Raw genomic sequence first — 25,057 nt, forward strand, 5'->3', positions numbered from 1 at the left:
ATAAATACTTTTGGGGGGTACTCCCTCCCACCCATGTCCCAAACTATCAATCAAATTGACCAAGTAGCCGTCAAAGTCTGTTCCGAGGGCCCTCTGTGGCCCAGACCAACTGCATGCAAACCACACGGCCACAGGAGGCATGCTGTTTGCTCCACAGTCTCCTCTTTCCTGTGGCCTCCGGCCTGGAGACTGCATCCTGCCTTTTAACTTACGGGAACCCCTTGACCACCTCCAGTGCATGGGCCTACAAGACCATATTTAGTTCAACCCACCCATAGTTTACTTCACCCAACCAGGTGAGGCCAGACACCAAATAAGCACAAAGGAGAAAGGGCTTTCTGTCCCAAGTATCTGTCTCTGCAAAGTCAGTGGCTTTGTAAAGGCTACCACTTTGGTGCCTAAGTGTCAAATTATTCTGACGTTTAATTTAGAAGTAGAAAATACAGCCAACTAATGCCACCAAGTGAATTAAGGAGGCTATGGTGTTTCAAGACAAGAAAACAAAGTAAGTAGAGAGCAGATATCCATGGACACATCTATATCTATATGCATACATACAGACCATATGTGCATGTGTGCTCAAACAATGAGGGTAGGCTTGCTGCCAAGCATTAAGAAAAGTTTTAAAAATTTATGATGCTGGGAAAAAGTATACAGAGCCATAAATCTTAGACTTGCCTCCCAATCAATGCTGAACTACCAGAACAGGCATGCAAATCTTTAATACAATGTAACCAGAGGAATGGAGGGTTTAACTGAAGGCATAAAATTAGTGAGGACTCCAACAAAACTTACCAGAAAAGAACCAAATAGTGTCCAACACTAGCTCTAGCAACAAGAATAATGATAATAGTGGCCGTGCTCATCATTTTCTGAGTATGCCCCATGGATGGAGAACCGTGGCAATGGCTTTCCCCTGAGATGCCAGTGACTAACATGACCCACAGAGGACACTGGCCTTCTACCCATTCTAAAGAAGAGAAAACTGAGAAAAAGTGAGTTTGATTACCCCCAACATGGCCCAGTGCAGACTGAGAGAAAGAAGAATAGATTCCAGGCCTGTCTGACCCTTGATTAAAAAAACTGAAAAGTGAGCCTGCCCCTCTAGAGTGGGAAGTGAGAAAAGAAGAAAAACCAGATGCAGACAAAGGAAGGGATCGGGCACAAACCGGGGGGGGGGGGGGAGTTTCTGGAAACTTCAGGCCTCCACGGAGTTAGCATCGCTTGTGATGTTGACAAAGTCTTGGCAATGTAAGGTTTTCATGTGGTTATAAATGACTTTGAATTTTTCACAGTATAGAAGCAAGAATTTGAAGAGTTGGAAATCCAATCAGTGTTATTATTTATATGATGCTCACAAACGAGACGTACTTCATTTCAAAATAAAATTCTGTGGTCTGAGGGGAAAAGAGACAAGTTTACAAAATATGCCAGAGCATTCTTATCTCCACACACATCATCTCCAGTCTAAGGAGCCAGAGCAGAGGTAGAAGTCATTACTTTACTACACACATAGCTTCCCCTCGTGACCTTTTGAGAATGCCTTTGGAGCCTCCTCTAAAATCTGGCACAACGTTCCAATGGTGTATAAAGCCTGCCACATAACCTTACAGACACATGATTTTTAGAGCCAATCTGGGGACCAAATTAGGAGGTGCTGTGTTTGGGGAGGATCAAGTCATGATGTCAAAAGAGGCCTTTTTTGTGGCCTTCAAGGAGGTTAGAGGGGTTCCAGAAAGCATTTGAGTAACAAGTGCCATCCTGGGAAATGAATATAGATCCCATTGGTGACAGGTGGCAGGGAGAATGTTCATCCAGGGGACTGAGAGATTGGTACTAATCTCTTGAGGATATGGCCTGGGTGTGGCTGGGGCACTTACACAGGCTCGGCATTGCCTCAACTCACCAGCACACAGCTGGTGCCTATCACAAACTAACAAATGACCATGACCCTGTCTACCAGTTAAATATCCAATGAACTGGTGAGACAGTCTTTGCCCATGTGATAGTTATTGGTCCAAGACCTAAAGACTCAGAACCTGTAGTTTCCCCAGAGAACTTACTTAGACGGGGTAAGCTGCCCTGAGATTGTTTATTACACCAGCTTCTGCTGGATGCTTGCAGCTCACAGACCGTGTGCCCCAAGTATGTGCACACAGGGAGCCATGGCGGTGACTCCAGGGCAGGGTGAGAACTGGGCTCATTCTGGCATTTTGTCACGTTCTTCCTTGCTCTCCTGGAGGCCTCTGAAGAAGCTTCCCATGGAGTAGGTGCCCTCAGCAGCTAGCACTCCCAAAGATAGAGGCAGATCTCCAGAGGCATGCTCAAGTGTTGACAAGCTCATCTGGGGCAGCAAATCTGTTCAAACCACATCCGTGACAAAATCTAGACATGGTCTGTCTGACGTTCAACCATCCACACATCCGGCTGTTACAGAACCTAGGAACTTTTCTTTATCTTATTACATATTTGTGTGCTGAAAAAGACACCATTAAAAAAAAATACTTTCTCGCCGGGAGGTGGTGGTACACGCCTTTAATCCCAGCACTCAGGAGGCAGAGCCAGACAGATCTCCGTGAGTTCGAGGCCAGCCTGATCTACAGAGTGAGATCCAGGACAGGCACCAAAACTACACAGAGAAACCCTGTCTCAAAAAACCAAAATAAAATAAAAACCAAACTTTCTCACAGGGAGATCAGTACTGGGTCTCTGTCAGATCCATGTGCCACCCTTTCCCTCTCCTCCCACCCCCAGCCTCCTAGTTCCTCCCTCCCAGGACTGGCAGCAGGATCAATGCACAGGATTGCTAGGGGGGCTTGCTTACAATTTTGCCCTACCTGTAATAATTCTAGTCTGTTAGTCACAGACTACTTCTCAGCTTACCATAGGCTAAATATATCTGGAGGCAGGTAACAGAGCCTTGCCTTCTAGAAAAGAAAGGATGGAGTGTCCTCAGGTATCTGCTCGTGGGAGAGGAAGCTAATTTACAAGTGTGCAAATGACTGCTCACTATTACTTGGGGCCACGGGATGCATTATGTAGAACTATAAGGTAAGCACACCGGAGTGAAAGAAGTCAATTAAAAAGAGCTTCAAGAGAAAGCACCTTTGTAGAGAGGATGTTTGAGCAGGACCTGCATAAAGTGAAGGAGAAGGTCACATGCCTCTCTGAAGGAAGAGCCTTGTGGTCCCAGGCACAGTCATATCCCAAGACCCAAGGGCAGGACAGATATGGAGTCTGCTGTGCTGGCACAGTCAATGAGAGACATGGAAGAGAGAGGTCCCACAGATACCCAGGACCACCTGCACAGGGTAAGACAGCTACAGGAAGGCCTTTACAGAGCCCTTGCCAGGGTGAGAAGAGGTAGCACGTCAGCATTCCCAGCCTTGGCATCAGCAGCTTCATGGCATACCCAGTACTTCCTGTGTTCTGAATGAGCTCATTACTGTAGGATCCGAGATGCAGAAACTAACCCACCTTCTCCTACACTACACAGCTATCCAGGGGGCACCAGGCCACATGGGTGCCCATATATAGCCAGTATGAGGAAGGTGTGTCTCAGGAAAAGCAATTACAACCCTGCATGGTACAGATAATAAAACATCTATGTAGAAATGGTAAGGTGAGCCCTGAGGATGTTGTCAGGGGTTATCTACAGATTTGTGAAGGACTCACCAAGTGGGTGTGTGAGTCCCTAAATTACTGGAGTCAAGATTTTAGGGGTGAATTTCCCATTCACAGACTAGTCACACTAGATGATAAACAGTTACCTTAAAGAGGAGTGGACAGGTGTGAAGCCACACTGTTCCATGCAGTCCTAACATGACAAAGGGTGTGTGTTATATAACAGGTGATTTTAAATGCAATTAAATTAACCACATCAATATCATAAGTAGATACCTGACTATATTTATTTAAATTCTTATATATTTAAACTAAAAAAAAATGAAAGTTTTCGTCGGGAAACAGTAGATGACTGTATATAGTCAAGGTGCCATGTGTCTGGGTACAAATGATATTTACTGACCCACACATAATGGAAGAAGGCAGCCATCAGGAAGGGAAAGGTTTAAGGAATGCAGGAGGGAACATTTTCAGGGAGTCTCCCTCCAAATCTGCAGAAGCTGCCTGTAAAACTGACTCCAACAGCCTAGTGCGGGCCCAGCATGCTACCACAATGGGCCAGTGAGTGGCTGCTGCCAGGGAAAGCTAACGCTGGACACAGAAAAGCCACTGGGATTTTTAAAAGTAATTTTTATTAATTTTCTAGAAATTTCACATATGCTTGTATTGTACTTGATCATGTTCATTCTCCCACTCCTCCAGATGACTCATTCTGGATCTACCACCCAGCTCCCCAATCCTCCCAACTTCATGCCCTATTTACTTTTGAATTTTGGTAACCCACAGAATCTAATTGTGTTGCCCTTGTATGTATGAGTGTGAGGCCATCTGCTATGCTCCATTGGATGCTCCACACACTCAGGGCTATATCCTTAAGAAAATGGACTTTCCTTCCCCTAGAAGCCACCAATTGTCAATCAATCCACAATTAGGGGTGGGGCATATGAGGCTCTCCTCCGCTGCCGTGCCAGGATATTGACTGGATTGATCTTATGCAGGTCTTGTGCAGGAAGCCACAGATCCCGTGAGTTCATGTCCAGAAGATACTGTTTCACTCTGGTTCTCCCCAACATCTGGCTCTTAAAATCATTCACTGCCACTTCTGCAACGGTCCTTGAGCCTTGGGGAGCGGGGGCAGGTGTGTGATATAAATGCTCCATTACAGCTAAGCACTTCATAGTCACCTATCCTCTGCAATTTGACCAGTTGTAAGATTCTGTGTGGACCATGAGCCACTGCACAAAGAACTGAACGTTTTTAAACTGGAATAACCCACACATATTCTTCCAAAGCATTCTTCATCAAATCTGGATTTGCAGTATTGCCTAATGGGAGCTCATAACTAAAAGCCAATGTGGACTTAAAAGGTGAGGAGTGACAGGCAGGAATGTTAACTGCTTGTCACAAACGTTTTCCAAGTTCCTTCCCCATCAGCTTTATTCATGAGGTTCAGTTTGTTAAAAAGTATGTCAGATGTAAAATGGTCTTTGTCAATCATTCTAACAAAATTTTTCCAATCAGGAAAGAGGAACCTGAGTGAATTCTCCTTCAGCACACATGATACTCAACTTCACATAGCGTCTGCTCTGTCTAAAATGAAGCTCACAGGGCTTCTTCCGTTATCAGCATCATGACTGCCCAGAGCAGCACTTAGTAAGTCAAAAAAACACAAAACTCTACCTCTGAGCAATGTTAATAGGCATTCTAGGGAGACAACAAAGGCCTTTTGTCAAGTGATTTGGAAAAATGTAGGAGTAAAGAACACTAAATAGTTCTCTTGCCTTCAGGACTTCTCAGAACCTTTAACATAGAATAGAGTAGGAATTTCTTTTCAAAGTATGTGACAAATGGAACCATTCTTTCATTTACTACTGCATCTCATGCGACTATCACTTTGATAAGCTTGTTTTGAGAAACGCAAACCTAGATCATATCAACCTATTTGTCTGGGTAGTTCATCTTCTATTTTCCCACAGCTCACTGCGACCCACACTGTTGGGGAAATAGTCCCTATTGACAAAGTGGCTTGTTAAAATAATAGTCTACTTCACCAACAATTACATTTGAAAGCCACATAGGTCCTACCCTTGAGAAATGAGTCACTAACCGTCACAGCACAGTACTGAGAAATCCCCTCATTGTGTAACTTGTGTCCAGACTGCCACAGTCCTAATCTATCTTATGACAAAAAGTAACAATTAATGGAGGTGTTATCATAACCCACTGCTCAAGGGAAAAAGACATGCTGTGTCCATGCATGCTGGAGAGGCCTCTTCAACATGGCAGAGCATGCCTTCCAGAGGGGAAGCTGACAGAGGAGTCAGAGTCATAGCATGCATTACCAAGCTGGTACGAACTTCCCTTCCCTGCAGGGCTTCCCTGATCATGAGTGGGTGGCTCCATTTAGCTTCATCCCTCCAGGTGGTCCAGGAGCCACTCTTACAGAAGGTCCATTTGGTCACTACACATAGGGTCATCCTTTAATAGTCCGCAGAGACTAGAATTTCAGAGATGGAAAGGACTGTCCCCCACTACAAGTCTCTCTTCCCATAGATGGGAAAGCAGAAACTGTTAATGACAGAACTCATTTGTTCAAGACCACACAGCTCATTTGAAATGATAGCTACACTAGATGCCAGCCCCACTGCCTGCTTGTGTCCATTCTTCCCTGCTAGAATGGCACAGGCCTCAAGGAGTTGGAACAACAGCCATTTCACTCACTACCATCACCAAGACTCAATTGACTCATCTGTAAATGGCTTCAAAGACAAGAGAAACCTCATGAAGTCTGTTGATAGTATCAAACAGGTCAGTGTGTTCCCAGTGACTTGGTCAACTGGATTGGTGTTGAACGCCTCTATGTGCTAAGAATAATGAAGCTAGGTCAGCAGGTCTAGAGGCCAGCCATGGCTGTAGGCGATGTTTGTCCATCAAGAGTACAGCATGCATGCTGTTGACTGGTTGCTCCATATCTGGTGGAGAACAGATTGGATACTCACTCAAGACTACAGAACTCAGCCCCCAACTGCTCTGAGTATGCCTTCCCAAAAGCTGCCTGGACCAAGAACCATTGACCTATCAATGGTTACAAACCATTGTACAAACAGGATACAAAGGGCAGCTCTCCAACCTCAGATAGATTCGATTCCCTCCTAATGACTACTCTAGCACCAGGCAATGGCGGAGGTCTCTACTGTGACCACATTGTAGTCTGAATTCTCCCTGTGCTCCAACCTGCCCCCACCTCCCTAGAACACTCCAGCAAAAACCCTGCATGTTACTCTTAGAGTTGTACTCTCTGTGAGAACTCCACAAGTGACATCATCCTTGGCCTAACCCACTGCTCAGCAAAAAGTAGCATTTGCCATTCTTTTTGTTAAATTTTCCAAACAGTCCATACTCATTTTCTATATAAAAAAATTTGTGAGTTTTTTTTTTAATGGGCGACATTCTTTATGGGTGAAGAAAAATGGTAGAGATAAAAATAACTGAAATCAATTTTTATTGTCATTTAGAGAGTCCTAAATAAACACTGTAGGCTAAACTGACAACAATCATCTCCACCACCAACTTAGCACTCCTTGAGTTCCTCTATCTTTAAAGACAAGAGGCATGGGAAATGATGGCAGATCCCCATTTTAAAGTATGGATAAAGTTTCCAGGCATGGCGGCACACACATGGACTCCCAGCACTCGGAAGGCTGAAGCAGGAAGAGCGCAGGGCCAATCTTGGCTACGAGGCAAAATCTTATCTCAAAACAAAAAGATCAAAATAAAAGTACAAAAGGATAAACTTTAGCTTACTAGAAGGGTTATTTTTGTCATCCGAGATGGCTGATGTAAAATCCAGTGCTGAGAGACACTGTGTTCTAGAGTTTTAATCATTTATAATCCTACATAGTGCAGACACATCCACAGAGCCAGTGAGGGGCACAGAGAGCATCGGGCATGCCAAAGCCTAGGATACAGTGTTCTCTCTGCCAAAAACTCCCTTTAGGCTCTTGGGAAGGTTCCAGATTTTTGCTGGACTCTACTTCTCTCGCCAGCAAAACAAGAAGCTTATGTTTAAAAAAAAAAAAAAAAAAAAAAGGTCTGAGGTCCTTTCTAGTAAGAAAAACTCACGCTCGCTTAACCCTGCAGGGTTTTTCCCCCCCAGGCAACATAAATAAGTAAGATGTGGAGGTAAAGTGTAACAGCAGAGAAGATGTTAAGTGTCGTAAATTCAAGTTACCCAGTCCACAAACATGAATTACAGGAGAGACTATTAAATGAATGGGAACAGATTTTATAGCTATATTTTCCTTTTGCAAGGTTTCCAGATAAATCATTGCCTATGGCACTGACTGTCATTTCCTTAACCTGGTGTGTTCAAATGCATAGCTTAGCGATGGCGTGGACAAGCCACAAGTCAAAGGTAACGTTTTCTAGAAATTAACCATGTCTAGGTCTCTGCCTTGGGTCATGACATGCTGACACACAAGCATCTGTTAGGAAGTGGGTGTGGCATTAGGGTGACACACGCTGTGATTTGCAGGTCCCTCCAGCCCCCAACTTCTGGTAGCAAGAAATGTCTAAGGGCACAGCTGCCATAATTACCCTGGCCAAGCAGCGCAGGTTTAAGTGGACTGGTGTTTTTGAAGTACGCTGAACTCGACTGCCCCCTAGAGGTGGCATGAACAGCATCCATGTGAGTTACATAAATTCTACCACGGAGAAAATTAAAAGGCTTGCCATTAGAATTTTTTCTTCTTTTATCCCCTTGCTTTTCAAGTCTGGGTTCTTCAGCAATGCCTCCATTTATCTACTACAGAAATAGTTGGGTCCATGGAGAATACAAAAGTAAGTAGATGTTCTCAACACACACCTTTACTTTGATTGTCATTACTGTTTTGCTTTGAGACAGGGTCTCATTATGTAGCCCTGGGTGACCTAGAACTTGCTACATAGATCAGCCTGACCTTGAACTCAGAGCTTCACCTGCCTCTGGCTCCCATGTGTTGGGTTTAAAGGTGTATGCCACAATGCCTGGCTTGTAAGCATATGTCATTACTATCCCGTATCTCAGTGGCTTTTCCAGTACAATTTCTGGTTCAGGTTTTTTGCCCGAGGAAACACTGTTTTCAGCTCGTCTTCCTTGTTTATAAAATGAAGACAGTCACACTTGCTCCCAACCCTCAATGGCCATGGGAGAACACAGATTTAAGAATATGCATGAAAACATCCTGGAAAAAAGCCACAATCTGGTCAAGGTGGGTTGCTGCTCTGTTACTGATGACATGGAATACCAGCAGTGACTTTAACAAACATTAAAAAAAAAATGCTGTCTGCTGATTATATCCCAAACTCCAGGAGCTGATTCTTAGAGTAAACCTGTCAGGTCAAAGTTTGGAGTAAAGAGAAGCAAGGCAGTTTCTACAGAGCCAGGCTCCTCCGAACTCTGGAGAGGAGCACACTTTGGAAAGGCTTCCCATCTTTCAGCACTCCCTGGAGCCCCAGGAGGGTGGCTGCCTTTCCCTTAGGCACCATAGTTCAGGAACCCTAAGGTGCAAAACCAAGATAACATCCATAGGATAATCCCGTCCTCCTTGAACTGCCCTTGGAATGAACAAGAGACTATCACCTCCCCTGAGCAAGAGTCCTCTGTTCCCGCCCTACGTCTTGTCTTTCTAGCAGACTATACCTCTTACAATGATGATTTCATGTGACAAATACATTGAATCTCATTATGCATGATCCTTAGCTTTCAGCAAACAAACATTCCCTTTACCAAGAACTGCCAAAGAGCCACTCATGGATTGAAACCTGAAAACCCCACAGAAAAGAGGGAGCCCCTCTATCTCCAGGGAGTAATTTAGTAGGTAGATTAGGCGATACTTGATTAAGAATAAACCTCTCTCTTCTATGGATATATACAGTGTTTGTACAGAGAGGCTGAATGAAGTGGAGGATTAGGTCACAAATCCACAGGAAAAAGCAGGGGACTTTTTTCTCAGAAGAAATATGCAAGTCGCTCCACATTTGGAAAACAGTCATACTTTATGGGGAGGAAAGAGGGAAAACTGAGACGTGCACACACACACCAGCTTTATTTATGGGGTCTCACTTGGCTGAGAACTGGGCAGTCCAAAGACCCTGAGCAAGGCGTTTGACACCCAACAGTCTGGTTACTAATAAGAGCCATGATTTGGACTCAAGGCTACCAGAAACTGATTGTCAAATGAGATTTTTTTCAAGACTGCCTATACAGAACAAGTCATTTGAGCCTCATGGGGATTACAGTGTAAAAGAAGACAAGTGTCAAAATAAATCTGAGAGAGAAACAGAGAGAGAGAGAGAGAGAGAGAGAGAGAGAGAGAGAGAGAGAGAGAGAGAGAGAGAAACAGAGAGAGAGAGAGAGAGAGAGAGAAACAGAGAGAGAGAGAAAAACAGAGAGAGAGAGAAACAGAGAGAGAGACAGAGAGAGAGAGACAGAGAGAGAGAGAGCGCATTTCTGTAGAAACCCTCAGTACAACGCCCGCCGTCCGCCCCCTGCAAACCAGCTGGCCATGTCTTCTGCAGCCAAACAAGTACTTGAACACTTCTTCTCATCATTTGAAACCACGAACAGCTCAGGTCAGCAACGTGAGGAGATCTACCCACAAATCGAGGGGACACCCCAAGTTCTATGCACCTCTATACAGTGAGACAGAAAAGTGCGAAAGGAGCGAAACACCTCCAACAGGTTTAAAGACGATGTCAGACTCTCACGAAAGTTGGAACAGATGTGGATTCTCTTTTCAAGCTGAGCTGGGATGACCTTTCTCATCTTTCCATATGTTGAAAAAGATAGCTGAAATGAAACCTCCCTCAGTCACCTCGCACCCTGCCTACCAAACAGCCGTGAAAAACTAGGCACTTGATAAATGCATTTTGACAATGATGAATCTCTGAGCCCTGGCTGGTCAGGTTTCTTCTAATGGCAGTGCTTAGGTAAGTGTGCCATAACGTGAGAACATAGATCATCGTTAGAGGAACGATTTTAAGCTCAGGGAATTGAAAGAGAAATGAATTTAAGTCAGTGACTTGGAGAGATGCACATAAAGACATGAGGCTTAAAACTGTTGCTTAATATATGCATACCACTCTGAAGAAACAACTTAGCAAGCTTGGGAACGCCATAATGAACTGTATGTTCACTGAAAGCTATGCATTTGGGGGTTTTATGTTTGGTACACTTCCTCTGCTGGTGGATTCCAACTCTAATTGGAAGAACAAAGTTAAATAAGGTCCCCCGGGAGGAAATATGGACATACACGTTTACTTAATGGAAATGATTTCTAGAGATTTTGTGACCTATTCGCTTTGTTTGTTTGTTTCAGTTTTTAGAATTCTACTAGAACAAGAATAAACGGGAACATTCACTCACTTTTTAAACGAATCACAGTGGGGTTTAATCACTGGTAGAGAAGAAACTTTACAGTTCCCTGGGAACCTATAATTTGGAAACGGAAGCACACCAGAACAGACCTTAGTTTTCAGGCAATAAATTGAAGAGAACTCTGCAGACACACAACAGAAAGGAAGCATAAAATATTGGCTTGTGTGTTTCTTAGAATGTTCGTTCATTAACTCGATAAGCTGCGCGGGAGAAGACGAAGCCAAAACCTACAAAGACGTCCAGTGGGACTTCAAATTGGCATGTTTGTTCAGCAAGAAATGAGCGGTGGGTGGGGGGAGCATCCCACTCTGGTAAGGACAATTTAGTGTGAATCTCAAGAAAGATGCCTTGTTGAAAAGTCTCCATATGGGTTCTGACGAGACATACAGAAGCCCAAAGCCCCAAAGGCCCAACATAAATATCATGCTTCCATAATCTGTGTCCTGGGAAAAGTTCTACAGGATTAAATAAGAAAATCACAGACATTCACATCCACCTTCGTACAGTTCAACATTAACTTGAAAAATGTGTGAATATTTCTTCCTTGTTGTTCCAAAGATGCTTTATTGGCAATGCCCATTGACTAAGACCATACTCTGATTCTGTATGGCTCAAAAAAGATGAAATAGTCATCAAGTATCTGATGGGTGATAGTCCCCAAGGCCACCATCTCCTGCATGCATCAGGGATGGCAGGGCTCATTACCAATCTTCGTTTAGAGATAGGAGGAGCAAGGACTGAGTCTCTGTTTCAGTTCAGACCACAAAGGACCTGTATTTGAATACTCTCTTGGCTACTTCATAGCTCTTCAGCCTTACCTCTTGTCCGTGAGCATGCATAATCATATATGAAGTTAAATCAAGAACCCCCTCTTCCTGCTGATTATGAGTGATCTCCTTGGAGAAACAAGGACTTTTCAGACAAAAAGAACACCTCCAGGCAAATACTAAACTTCTTCAGTGAACACAATGAGTTAGGTAAGGTCCAGCCTAAGTATTGTTTAATACCAAGAGAATCTAGCGGGCTAGAGTATAGGCTGGGAAACAGATCATAAACCAATGTGCAAGTCACATACAGATATGTAAACTCCCAGGTTTCACATTAAAATTCACACTGATGACTTACTTTGTGCAATCAGAAGGTCCCACAAGCCAATACTCAGTTTAGTTAGAGCAGGGCTCACTGGAGTTTAGTGACACGCTCCTTAGATAAGGCATGCATTCCTGAATGCCTTACAGTCCCCCCACCCCACAATTATATGCACAATCATATACACCAAGGCTAACTCCAGCTGAAATCTTTCATCGCACTCACACTGTTGTTTTTCTTAAAATTTAGCAATATTTCTCTAAAATTTGTCTTAACATACCTAATGGGTAGCCTCGGTTCTCCAGTCTTCCTGGTATCTGCCCCTTCCTTAAGCAGAGTGAGTTCTCCGATCCTCAGTTCAGCCATAAGCCTTGCTTTGACCAATGAACTGAGGTGGAACAAACCCTCTAGATGAGGCCTGTTTCTTCCCCAAGTTTGCTCACTCCCCTGGTCTCTGCTGCCGTCAGAGACCGGTTTTCCTGGTCACTGACACCTGTCAGCCTGAGACTCACAATGAACACACACGGAACAGCTGTCCCTACAAATGCACAATGAGTAGGACAGAGGCCCAGCAAAGCCTATCCTGGAGCAGCAAAGACCCTTAGTCAACATGCAAATATTGAACTATGAGTGCTTTAAAGCCCTGCGTCTGGAGATGATTGTTACAAGGCATTTACTAACTGATACATCTCTATCAAAAACATAAGAAATTCTGAAGGAACCAGACATCGTCAGAGTTTCCCAACATACAAACCCATTTCTTGTGTCTGTTACTAACCTAGACCCTGAAGGCAGTTGCCATTCCTGCCATGAAGTGATAATAAGAAACAAAGAAAGTCACATGTCACATCTAACTTTGATCTAAAGCAATGGTTCTCAACCTTCCTAATGCTATGACCCTTTAATACAGTTCATCATGTTGTGGTGACCCCCAAACATAAAATTATTTTTGTTGCTACTTCATAACTGTAATTTTGTGACTGTTAGGAATCGTAATGTAAATATCTGATGTGCAGGATTTCTGATATATGATGCTTGTGAAAGGGTCATTCAACCCCAAAGGAGTCATGACCCAGAGGTTGAGAACTACTGACCTAGAGGCTCCAGTTTTTACCTATTATCATTATATCCTGTAGGGATCAGAGGAAGCCCTGGGGGAGTAAAGTCCTGAGTGACTGTGTTGTTGACATGGGCACAGTCATGTGAAGGACCTCATAGCCTCAGGCTCAGAAGGATGACAAAGCTTTCCTCTGGAGATCAAACGTGAGTGTTGACAGTATGTACAGAAAATATTCACGATACTGTTATCCTCCTGAATGTTCACGGCCTGGAGACTACTGCCCTATAGATACTACTCTTGCCAGGATTAACTAAACCTGTCTCCTTGATCTAACTGTGTACCATAAGCCATGCCTCCTTGTTTATCTGTACTTAATAACCCCACCTCCTTGTCCAGCTGTATGCAGTAATATTGCCACCCTACTCAGCTCTGTATAATAAACACACTGAGCTTCCAGGATGCTGCAATTTCTCTAGCAGAGAGCCCAGGGCACCAGATCCCAGCTATCTGTCCATGTGTCCATCTGTCTGTCTTCATTCGTTAGACAACCCAGTTAGATCCAACCCTGGGGCCATTCTGGACACAGCAATGTCCTTGTTTAAACAATTAACAAAATGGTAACTCTTTAACTTGGTCATTTATTTTTATATATCTGTTTCAGCTCAGCATATTCTCTATCTGTCTCTTTCCCTGTGAGTGTGTGTGTGTGGGGGGGGGTTCCACTTCCTCCTTTCTTCCTTCTAACAGAGTGTCACTACATAGGCACTCTATAGACCAGGCTGGGGACTATGCAGTCTTCCTGTCTCAGTGTCCTAGTGTGAGGAGTACAGTCATACCTGCTCCCCAAGTCTGGCTTTGAGTCTTAGTTGAAGCCTCTTCCAGAAGCTATTCCTATTAGAGGGCAATGTGCTCCTAATCTATTTCTAGATACCACATCTAGTTGGTTGGGGAAAATCGAGGCATCAATCATCACAAACCACCAGTGCAGAACAAATCAAATTAGCCAGGGCCAAACTTTCAACCACACCCTAACCAACCAAACAAACCAAATCCTGGTTGACACTTAAAGACTAACATGTGAACAGAACGCATTTGAAAGAACACTAATACTAAAAATGAAGAGCATCTAGAAAATTCTGTTCTCAGAAGGCAGCAATTACTGCATCTCAGCACATCTGCTGAACGATTCAGGCGAGGGGGAGATTCACTCCCTATTAACCTCAACCAGAGACACTTCCATCTAAATTAATTGTGACTACTTTTTATTGCATTTCAAATGTTATCCTTTATTTGGGGTGGTCAGGAATGCAACTGAGCAATTCCAGACCATGTTATCTTTTATGAACTGGTCTACGAGGTAGTTATCAAGGCCCCTTAAGAAAATACTGCTATACAAAAGTTCATGGGCCAAAACAAGACATTAATTTCCATAACTAGATGTGTCCTAAGGAAAGAACAAATTGCTACACAGAGAAAAAAAAATGTTGACGCTCAATGAAAACCAGAGCACAACTATGTAAACACTCTGCCCATAACATGCAACGCTTTTCTTTAAGTGTTTGTGTGTCCATGTGTACGCATGTGTACGTAAGACATGGCAGCCTGCAGGAGTTGGTCATTTTCTTTTCCTGTGTGGGTTTCAGGAACCTACCTCCAGTTGTCGGGCTCAGCAGCAAGTGCGCTTACCCTCTGAGCCATCTCTCTGGCCCAAGGCAACTCTTTTTTGATGATTTCTCATCTCTTCTTGTTATTTTAAAAACAGTCAATTATCAGCATCTGTTCTGAGCACAGCCTGTGCAGGGAACGATCCTGAGCTCTTTATAAGCTCTGGCTCAGCCCTAATAGTGCTCTAAAGCAGAAGCAATCATTCCTGCTTTTCAGATGAGGAGACCAAGGCTTTGAAAAAGTAAGTGGTCCTTTCAGTAATCCTTGGGTCATATATTTTGAAGCGTGGAGTGAAATCCAGAGCCAATTGCAGAATGACAACAATAATTCCCTCAATGGAAACTCTCACTCCAAGCACATGGTGCTTTATAGTTTATGCTCAGACTGTACCTTGCTCTGCCAGCCCGTCAGCTTTTCTGATGGTTCTTATGCCATGCCTGAAGGGCTGTCCCTATTGCTCACTTCTCCCGTCTCAGTGCACTGAGGACAAAGTCCACGTGACCCATGAAGACCCTGCCATTTCATGGTTCCCTGCCATCCCAATTCTGCAGAACTCTCATCTGAGTAGAGTTAGGCTTCAGCGAAGTCCTAGGTCTGCCGCCTGCTACCTGGAAGTCCACTGCTTTCATTCTCAGAGCTTCCTTCTCATATACAACATGGGGGCTATGATCATTCAACTGTCACATATGAAAATAAAATTCTTTCCCCCAAACCCCTTTAGTTAGTAGGACTTACTTCTATCCTGTGTGTTGTCACTTGCTCCCCCTTTTAGTTGAGGGATCTAGGTGAGACTCAGCATTTCTCCTGGTCTCCAGGTAAATGAACAAACTGATCATGGCCTGCCAACATGCATGCCCTCTCCTTGAATGCTTCCTTTGACTACTAGATAGCCACTCTCCTCCTTCTGAGGGACTGTGTTCCATGAAGGCAGACTGGCTTCTGGCCATCACCTATATAAGGACTTCCTAAGAGTTAAGCCAAAAGATTCAGGAGAATGGGAACAGAGAGCACATCATCCCTACAGGAGGATGGGAGCAGAGAGCACAGCATCCCTGCAAGAGGATGGGAGCAGAGAGCACAGCATCCCTGCAAGAGGATGGGAGCAGAGAGCACAGCATCCCTGCAAGAGGATGGGAGCAGAGAGCACAGCATCCCTGCAGGAGGATGGGAGCAGAGAGCACAGCATCCCTACAGGAGGATGGGAGCAGAGAGCACAGCATCCCTGCAGGAGGATGGGAGCAGAGAGCACAGCATCCCTGCAGGAGGACAGGAGAAGAGGCTGGCACTGCTGTTGGGATATCTGAATCCAATCAGGCTGTAGCTGCAAGGGGGCCTTTGCAGTTCATTTAACCAAAAGACTTCCTTTTTTCTTAGTTCAAATGAAGTTGTGCTCCCATGATTCACACTTAAGAGCCCTGAGGCTCAGGTAGTGTGCAGTAAAATGGGATAACAGCTAACAAACAGAAAACAGTATAGCCTGGAATACTGAAGCAGTCAATGAAAGGCACCTATCACTTCCATGTTCCTCTACATTTATTTGTGGAAGACATGAGGACCTGGAGTCCTTCAGAATCTTTCTGTGATTTCCAGTTACAACACGTGTAAAATTACCAACATTGTTGTGAGGAATAAAATTTTAAAGCATGACACATTAAAAAAAAACTAAGGTATTCTCCAAATTTTAGTTACTATCTCATTCTTTAGACTTTGATCTACTATCTGTGACAGAAAAACACTAAAATCCCGATTTTTGGACATGACCTGTCAGGAGTACTGAGGAAGCTATGGGCACAATTAGGCTAGCACCCATATTAAAGTGGGCCCAGAAGCCAAGAAGGCCCAGGGCTGGTTGTGTTCTCTAGTCTAGATCAAGCATCTATGCAAAGGACATTGACCAGAACTAGCACCACAAAATCGCGAGGACACAGAGACAAAGTAACCAACAGGAACTGAAAAACCTCCATCTGGGAGATTTTCCTTGTACTCCTTCTTTGGGATAATTATTCATTTCTCTTTTGGTCAATTAAAAGGATGAACTATGAGTACACACTAAAATTATCTACTTCTATCTCCAAGGAGGAAACTAATATATAACTGCAGAAAGACACTAACTAATAAGCAGAATTTAACATGAATTCAGGCCAAGTTGAACTCCAATTGCTCTGTTTAAAGACAGGACTGGAGTAAATAAGAGTACTTCAAAGCCAATGTCCTGCTTCAGCTTGAATGTTTTATTGAGCACACAGGGAGAGCTCTGTTCCAACGCAATGCAAGGATGGTTAATGAGGAGAAATTGGTGTTTTGGTCCATCAGTTGCTTTCTGAGGTAAGAATATCACTAAAAGATAACTGTATCCACTATATTCACTGAGAAGACAGAATAATGATCTATCTTGCAGCCTTGCTTTTTGTAAACTGAGATCAGAGGAATGCATCCGAATGCCTTTTGTGATAATGACATGCATTCCCTTCCACCAACCCCCACACAACTTAAACACAATTCCAGACAGACTCTACTTGCAAACCATGGAATTGCAGCCCTTACCTTTTAAGGTGAGATACAGGAAGGAAGAGCCTCCGTGTAGCATTTCCAGGATTTTCCAAACTCAACTCTTCTTGAACACCATTCCAGAAATGATGCTTTCTACCGAGAAAGACTTTTTGAATCCCCTGAGAATATCCAGTTAGTGCCGGACTCAGGGCCAAGTACAGCCCACCATTGCTGTGCATATATTCCTGCAGCACTGGTTACAGCAGCAGACAGCCCATCTCTGAACATTTAGGTATTAAGGAGCTAAACATGCACTTACCTGCAAATGCTGTGAGTTGTCGGCCAGGCTGTCTTCTCGCCGGCGGACTTCTTCTAATAACTGGGCATTCTTCTTCTTCTCCAGCTGCTGGTTGTGCTTGAGGTTAGCCACCTTCTTGTTCTGATCTTTCATGTGCCTGAGAAAAGCAATCACAGCACGGTTACCTTCAACCACAGGGAAGGCCTGCGTTGTCACAACAGATCCAAGACGGACTAAGGACAGAACATCCTGGCACAGCTTAGGAAAGCCAGAGGTTCGGGGGAGCCTACATTGATTCAGTCACAAGACCACTGTGGGTGCTGAGCACCCCACAAAGGGCAGGGGTCAAGATGGCACTGGGGTGTCAATGGTGAATGAGACAAGTGTAATTTTCATTCTTAAGGAGCAGTAAGCTCAGAGGGAAGACAGATACTAAAGAGATACCAATTTGGGTTTCCTAAAGCTAAAGGAAGTAAACAGCATGCCGTAAGAGATGGTGGTGTGCGTACATGGACAGAAAGTGCATGGATGGAGATGGATTTAGACACTGTGGCCAGGGAAAGGTTTCCAAAGCAGACCAAAGAATTCAACCAGGAGGAGCACCCCAGGTAGAAGCTCCCAGGCAAGGCAGCTCCCGAGGTAGAAAGACACCTGTAATACAAGACAGAAGAAACTGGACTGCAGGGAAAGCAGAAGGCTGCAGAGACTCTACGGGGTGGAAGTAAAGTGAGGTAAGAGCTAGGACTCCAAAGGCTAGTGGGTGGGGCCCATAGCATCCAGCGGTCTGTGACACCATGTTTATTTTCTTCTAAGTAACTACTGTTCTCATAAGTATTGTTCTTTTGGATCCTGCTCTTTTTTTCTGAAGTCATAATCCATTACTTTGACTTTTAAAACAACAACCTAGAGTTTCTGATCATATACATGGCTAACACATAGCTCAAAGTAGTATTTTGGCTAAATACACTGCTGCACAAGGCCCCGGCACTTAGGGCAAAAGTTTTTAATGGGTCTGTAGGATGCCAAACCCTGGCAGCGTAAAGTGTCAAGATGGTAAAAGACAAAGGCTAAAGGACGGGTTAGGATTACAAATGGGAATTACAGGTTTAACACAGACAACTCCGCCAGCAGCATTGAGCGAAATGTTCCACAGATGTAGGCAGTCATGTCCACAGCAGCTGTTACAAATCTAATCTAACACGAAGGTGGCAGGAGAGCGGCACCAGGGGCTGGGGATCAGGGGCATGAAGAGGAGGCTAAAGAATTCATCCTTGGCATCCTTTCTAATCCCTTCACCCCGACCTCAGCACTCCTACAGCAACCACTGTCACTGAGCCCTGGCTCCCGAGACCAGCATTCTGAGGAGTGCAAACAAAAAGAACTGGATGACAAACAGCACAAACATCAGACTGGAGCACTGCAAAGGCAGATGAAGACCGTGCTCCACCAGCCCTTCTTCCTTTAATCCTCACAGAGTGCTGTGTGCTCCCCCTTCCCTCACTCCGGGAAGTGTCATGCAGTAAACTTGGCTAGTAAACATGCACCAATTTGGCTAGACGAGTTGTCCAACAAGCCGCAGGGAGCCTACTGCCTCTGCATTTCCAGCTTGTAGAACACAGGTATACATCAGTACACCTTCTCCCCCACCCCACCCCATCCCCCCATAGGTGCTGGAGATCAGAACTCAGCTCCTCAGGCCTATACAGCAAGCACTCTGCCAACAGAGGAGCTTCCAAGGCCTGCACATGCTTAACCGGAGAACACTCTCAAAGAATAATACATTCTATACTAACGCATACCATTAAATAGAACCAACTGCTGAAGGCCCCTACCCAAGTACACACAAATAAAATAGAGTGTGGCGGCAAATGTTTGCATGAAGAACTCGTACAGCATTCTCTGAGTAATCCAAACACAAAGGATCCATTTTTATGAATATGACACTTTTTTAGATGATAGATAGATAGATAGATAGATAGATAGATAGATAGATAGATAGACAGACAAGACAGATAGGCAGGCAGAGTGCCAGACTCTAGGTCCATGCATCTTTTTAAGTTTTTCTGCTTATCAAATGAGTGGCTGAGAAAAACGAAGATCTGAAGGTCTGTGACTGTGGTTCGGGGACTCTCTTCAGCATTTTCAGCCATTTCCTCAAACACTGCTCAAACAAATGCAGGAGTTGACAAAAGAAAAATTAGATTTTAGGCAGTGCTGTTTAAGATACGGGCCGATCAGATAGGAAGGAGCCAGGTGATAAGAATGGATGGCAGGTGTCCATGTGACTATCAACAGCTACACACCCAGTATTCATCTTCCCTGTAGAAGTACAGTGACTCTCACATACATTTCTAGAAGCTGAATTTGCTTCTGAGTTGCCGTGAAAACTAATAAGGAAGGGAAAGATTTCTCTTCGGAGACAAGAAGGAAGCAAGGAGTGGCAGTGGTTGCTTGGGGTCAGTGGATCTTCAGGTAGGAAAGGACTCTTCACTCAAGTGTCCCTCCAGGAAGCCTGTTCAAATGGTAACTGGGAAGTCACCCACTGGGTGTTGGGAATTGGGAGATGTAGCAAGCCTAGGTCCCGCAGCTAAGCCATGGGGTCTGTTCTGCACAGATCAGTGGTGTTCAGCGACTGCATGGCCACTGTGAGCTTTCCTAGGACACTTGCAGTTTCCCATAATCACGTCTACAGAAGCCTGTGAGCCCCCACATCTTTCCCACACCAAATAAATCAAGGTGCTGAACTCACTCCAGCCTTCCGCTGTCTCTAATGTTTGGACGGCAGGTTCTACAGGGGTAGACTCCACACTCTCTTTCTACACTCTCTGAGGAAAATGCCATTTGTGTCTCTTTTCTCACTCGCACCCACTGGGCAACTCTGCAATTCCATGGGACTCATTTAAGGAGTTTTGTGCTCCAAGAACTTGCCATTCAAAATGTATCTGAGATTCAAATTAAAGAATAAGGAGACTGGAGAGACAGCAGAGCAGTAAAGAGCTCTTGCAATCATGAGGACTGGACCCCAGCACTCACATAACAAGCTGGGCATCTCATGCACGCTCTAACTCTAACTCCAAAGTGGGAGTGAAGACGGGGCTTGCTGGGGCTTGTTAGCTTCCAGCCTCGTCAAGAAAATGCAGGCACAAGGTTCAGGGAAAGAGGACAGGCAGAAAGTGATACACAAGGACACTTAACCTCTCTCCTGGCCTCTGTGCGACACACACACACACACACACACACACGCACACAAAGGAGCTCACCAAAGCTCTTGCACACAAACACAGTACACTCATGAAAACATTTTTACCAACATATAGAAATGGAAATTTGAAAACTTTCACTTGTCCATTAGAAAGAAATTGATTAAAGAGTTGAGTCTATTAATAGTATGGGGATCATGCTAGCTAAAAGATGAAGGCCAGATGAAAAACTTTCAATACACTATAAACAGGCAAAGAAGGTAGCAGGACGATATGTACAATCTTAATTATTTGTAAAAATATAAAGCCAATTTACAAACACACAAACATAAATGGGAACTTCTAGAAATCTTACACTGGTCTACTACAATTTCCACTAAGCTACTGGGAAAGAAAAACAAAACAATGGGAATGGGATCAGGGGAAAGGGAATGTACATGTGTGTGGGATCGGGGGAAAGGGAATGTACGTACGTGTGCACATTAAGAATACATGCAAGAAATGCACTGACAGACATTGGACATAAAAGGCACAAATCAATGACTTCTGACCAATCAAAACACGGAGCATTGCCATCCCCAGCTGAGGAGTCAGTATTCTAACTTCTACATAAATGGAGTTACTTCACCCCTTCTTGAACTTCACAGACACTGTGCTGTGTGTGATCTTTGTGTCTGGAATTTTCACTGGGCATAGAATTAACAGAGTCGTCCATATCTTTTTGTATAGGTCTGGGTACATGTGGTGAGCGTAAGTGTATGAGTGGGTGTGTGTGCTCACATGTCCATAACTGTAAATGCACGTAGAGCCCTGAGACTGATTTTAGGAGTCTTCCTCAATCACCCTCTACCTTATTCATTGAGACAAAATCCCTTGTATGAGCCAAAAGCTTGCCCACACAGCTAATGTAGCTAGCCATGTTGCTCTAAGTAATTCCATTTTTGCCCTCCCAGTGCTGGAATTACAGGCAGGTTGTCATGCCCAGACATCATTCGAATGAATGCTGAGGATCTGTACTCAGAACCCTGTATTTGCATGGTAAGTGCTTCACCTCCTGAGCATCTCCTCAGTGTACAAACATATTTGTGTGCTTGTGTGGGTTCATTTCTTCTTCTACCAGGTAGTATTCTGTTATCTGAATATCACTATAGTTCAATCAGTCACTTCTTATTAATGGATAATTAGACCATCTAAACTATTTTACCCTTATGAATAAAGTGGCCATAAACTGTCTCATACCAGACTTTTGTGGAAACACACTTTCATTTCCCTTGGATAAACAACCCAATGCATATTTAACTAGGAATGAAAACTGGCACAATCCCTGTGCAACCCATGTCTAGAGCGCATAAATCTACATTTTAAGCGTATCTGTATTGCAGTGGTTAAAAACATTATCTTTAGAACCAGATTTTCTGGGATGTCATCAGAAGTTTCCCACTTTCTAGTTGGGGCAGATACTCAACCTCTCTGTGCCCCAGCTTCTACACATAAGAAATGGGACTCCTAATTTGTATCTAACTCAAAGGTGACCAGGAGGAGTCGATGAGTCAGTCCAGGAAAAATGCTTAAAACAGATCCCGGCAAGTTCATTCTCTGCTCAATTCTCAGCCGACAAGAAAAATGTAATCACATCTTGTGAAATATTGCACACACATATTTAGTGTCTTAGTTCCCACACATGATGAGTATGGTGCCTGCCTCGCACAGTGGGCTGTGGAAGGCATCAGTGGGTGCCTTTCATTCTGTGCTAAGCTTCACTGGCACTTTCTTTCTAATGAGTTACACTCCTGGCTGCTTATCCTGATAGCAACACTGTGGAAGGTCACCACAAGCATGGGTGGTTACACTGAGGTGTCTCCACATGTAGATGGACATGGACGGACACACACACACACACACACACACACACACACACACACACACACACACACCACAAAATGGAAGCCACCAGTCTATACTATATGCAGGATTTCTGATAATAAAAGCTTTTACTTTTAACCACTGAGAGGATCCCACCTTTGTGGAGTTTGTAAATACCACTGAGTACTTTAGCACAGTGTAAATTTGAGAGAGAAACCATAAACATCCTAAGGATATTCTTACAGCAATTACAAAGGTGCTCTAATTTGCAGGCAGGATCACTGCAACTGAAGCTCCTTGAATGCCCCTGTCCTATCAACAAAGATCCATGAAACAAGTCAATATCTGAGGACTGGGCTAGATCTGGCAGCCTCACAAGATCAACTCTTTTGGTCACAAGTTTGGTAACAGTCCCCTGCTGAAGTCCTTGTCAAACCCCTAAGCAGACATCCAAGCCCATCTCTCCAAACTTTCTGACTTGGCTTCTCTCTCACATTTTTCCTCCTCACATGCCTCCTCCATGGTGTTTGGAGTTACCCAAGAACCCAGAGACAAAGCCATCAGATACAGCACAGAATGCTAACACATCTTTCAAAGGCAGCTCATGTCTCTTGACAGGCCGGCATGCCACCCCAGAACCAGATAATATAGCTAAAGAGAGAAGCCATTAAAGGGAGGGAGGCTCAGATTGGAAAGCTTGAGAAATGGAGCTTCCCAGAGGCAAAGGATTCCTCAGCTTTCTGCCTGCTAGCATCGTCCTTCTAGAAAACTTTCCTTGGGTAAGATGGCACCAACAGGCAATTCTTAACTCAGCCCTGGAGACGGTTGAACCATTCCAGATCATGTGTGTTAAGAAGCAGTAAGAAGCCCAAGACCAAGATTCTTTCCATTTTCATATCAAAGGATCTCCTATGAGGCCTCCGACCTTGTCTAAGCTATTTTACTAGGAAATTGGGGAATTCAATTTCCTAGGACTAAGGCTGTTAGGACAGCAACTGGCACTCAGTGAATACTTTATAAACATCATCCAGATTACTCTGCTCGTCCTCTTCTGCAGAGCACATACTCATCTGGTAGCCCTCACCCTTGACCTTCCCACCCAAGCCAGGAAGACTTTGGGAAGAGGCTACATGGCAGGAGGCAGTCATGATTCATGAGCAAGAGTTCTCTTTCCTGTAGGCATTTCGCTCTGAGGAAGACTCTGAAGTGAAGCCTTCCTTCAGGTACTCTCCTTCATGATAAGACTACACAACCCTCCTCCACCAAAATGTGGTAGAGTGCCACCCCAAATATGGATAGAACCCAGTGACACAGGGCAGAGCTGAAGCTAAAGAGAGATGCTGAGAGCCCTTTTAGGGAGCTGGAGAGAGCCAATGTGAGAATGGGTGCCTCTAGTTCCCTCCTCTGGGAACATATTAGTGTGCCACCATCAGCGAGTCAAGCTTATTATTTACCCACTAAGGACTCAGTGTTCAAGCCATGACCGTCTAACAAAAGGATGCTCTTCTGAGCACAGGGACCACACACAGCTGTAAGGGATGCAGGATTAACTAACGGTCTTGGCTCTTATTTCTGTTTGTCCTCCTGTCGAGTTATGGGACCTCAGAAAACATAGGCTGAAGAGGGCAGCCTTGGGGTGGTGCTTTGTTTTTCTCATTGCTAAGCCCTACAGGTGTCCTACTTTATATCACCCTCACCTAGACCAGACTACAGGCCCTGGCCTCTCAGCCCATAGGTGGAAGCAATTCCCCTTCAGGATGACCCAAAGCGGAGTCCCCTGCCTTCCTTACCTGCTTAGCAAGTATATCAGGGTACTATGGCTCCACATACTCCCTGGGGCCCCTTGGTCCTTGTCTCAGAGCCAAGAGTGCAGAAGAGCCAGTGAGATGGGACCTTTTCCTCCATCAGTTCTACCGCCATGACAGGTCAAACCACCATCACTTCCTGCCAGGCCCACCATGTCCTTCTTGCCTCTCTACTCTCCCTACTTAAGCTCCTCACCCACTTCCTTTTTTAAATTCTTTGACAGTTTCATGCATGTATTAATACATAAAGAATTGAGTCACTCTTCCTTTGCCCTCTCTCATCTCCTGCTCCTTCTGCTCAACAAAACCTCCCTGACATTTCACCTCTGTCTCTTTCTCCCTCGCTGTGTGTGTGTGTGTGTGTGTGTGTGTGTGTGTGTGTGTGTGTGTGTGTATGTGTGTGTGTGTGTGTGTGTGAGAGAGAGAGAGAGAGAGAGAGAGAGAGAGAGAGAGAGAGAGAGAGAGAGAGAGCACATCAGTGTCTCTGTGTCCCACTGAGCTTGATTATAGTTGCTTGTGTAAGCAGAGTCAAAAGGCTATTATTGG

The 25,057-nt window shown here is 44.4% G+C and overlaps 1 protein-coding gene across 16 annotated transcripts in view; it reads right to left on the bottom strand.

Annotated features, from left to right (window-relative positions):
• Erc2 (ELKS/RAB6-interacting/CAST family member 2) overlaps positions 1-25,057 on the bottom strand; it is a 906,926-nt gene that overhangs the window by 386,029 nt on the left and 495,840 nt on the right. For all 16 annotated transcript variants that reach the window (XR_008217165.1, XR_008217166.1, XM_052733784.1 and 13 more), the window contains one exon: positions 17,665-17,800. Coding sequence is in view for 14 of the 16 variants with exons in the window: in XM_052733784.1 (XP_052589744.1) it covers positions 17,665-17,800 (136 nt within the window). In the remaining 2 variants the exon portion in view is untranslated. The remainder of the gene's footprint in view (positions 1-17,664; positions 17,801-25,057) is intronic.

Source organism: Peromyscus californicus, unplaced genomic scaffold (genome assembly GCF_007827085.1).
Source record: "Peromyscus californicus insignis strain IS unplaced genomic scaffold, ASM782708v3 Scaffold_12__1_contigs__length_115047231, whole genome shotgun sequence".
Classification (NCBI taxonomy): domain Eukaryota; kingdom Metazoa; phylum Chordata; class Mammalia; order Rodentia; family Cricetidae; genus Peromyscus; species Peromyscus californicus.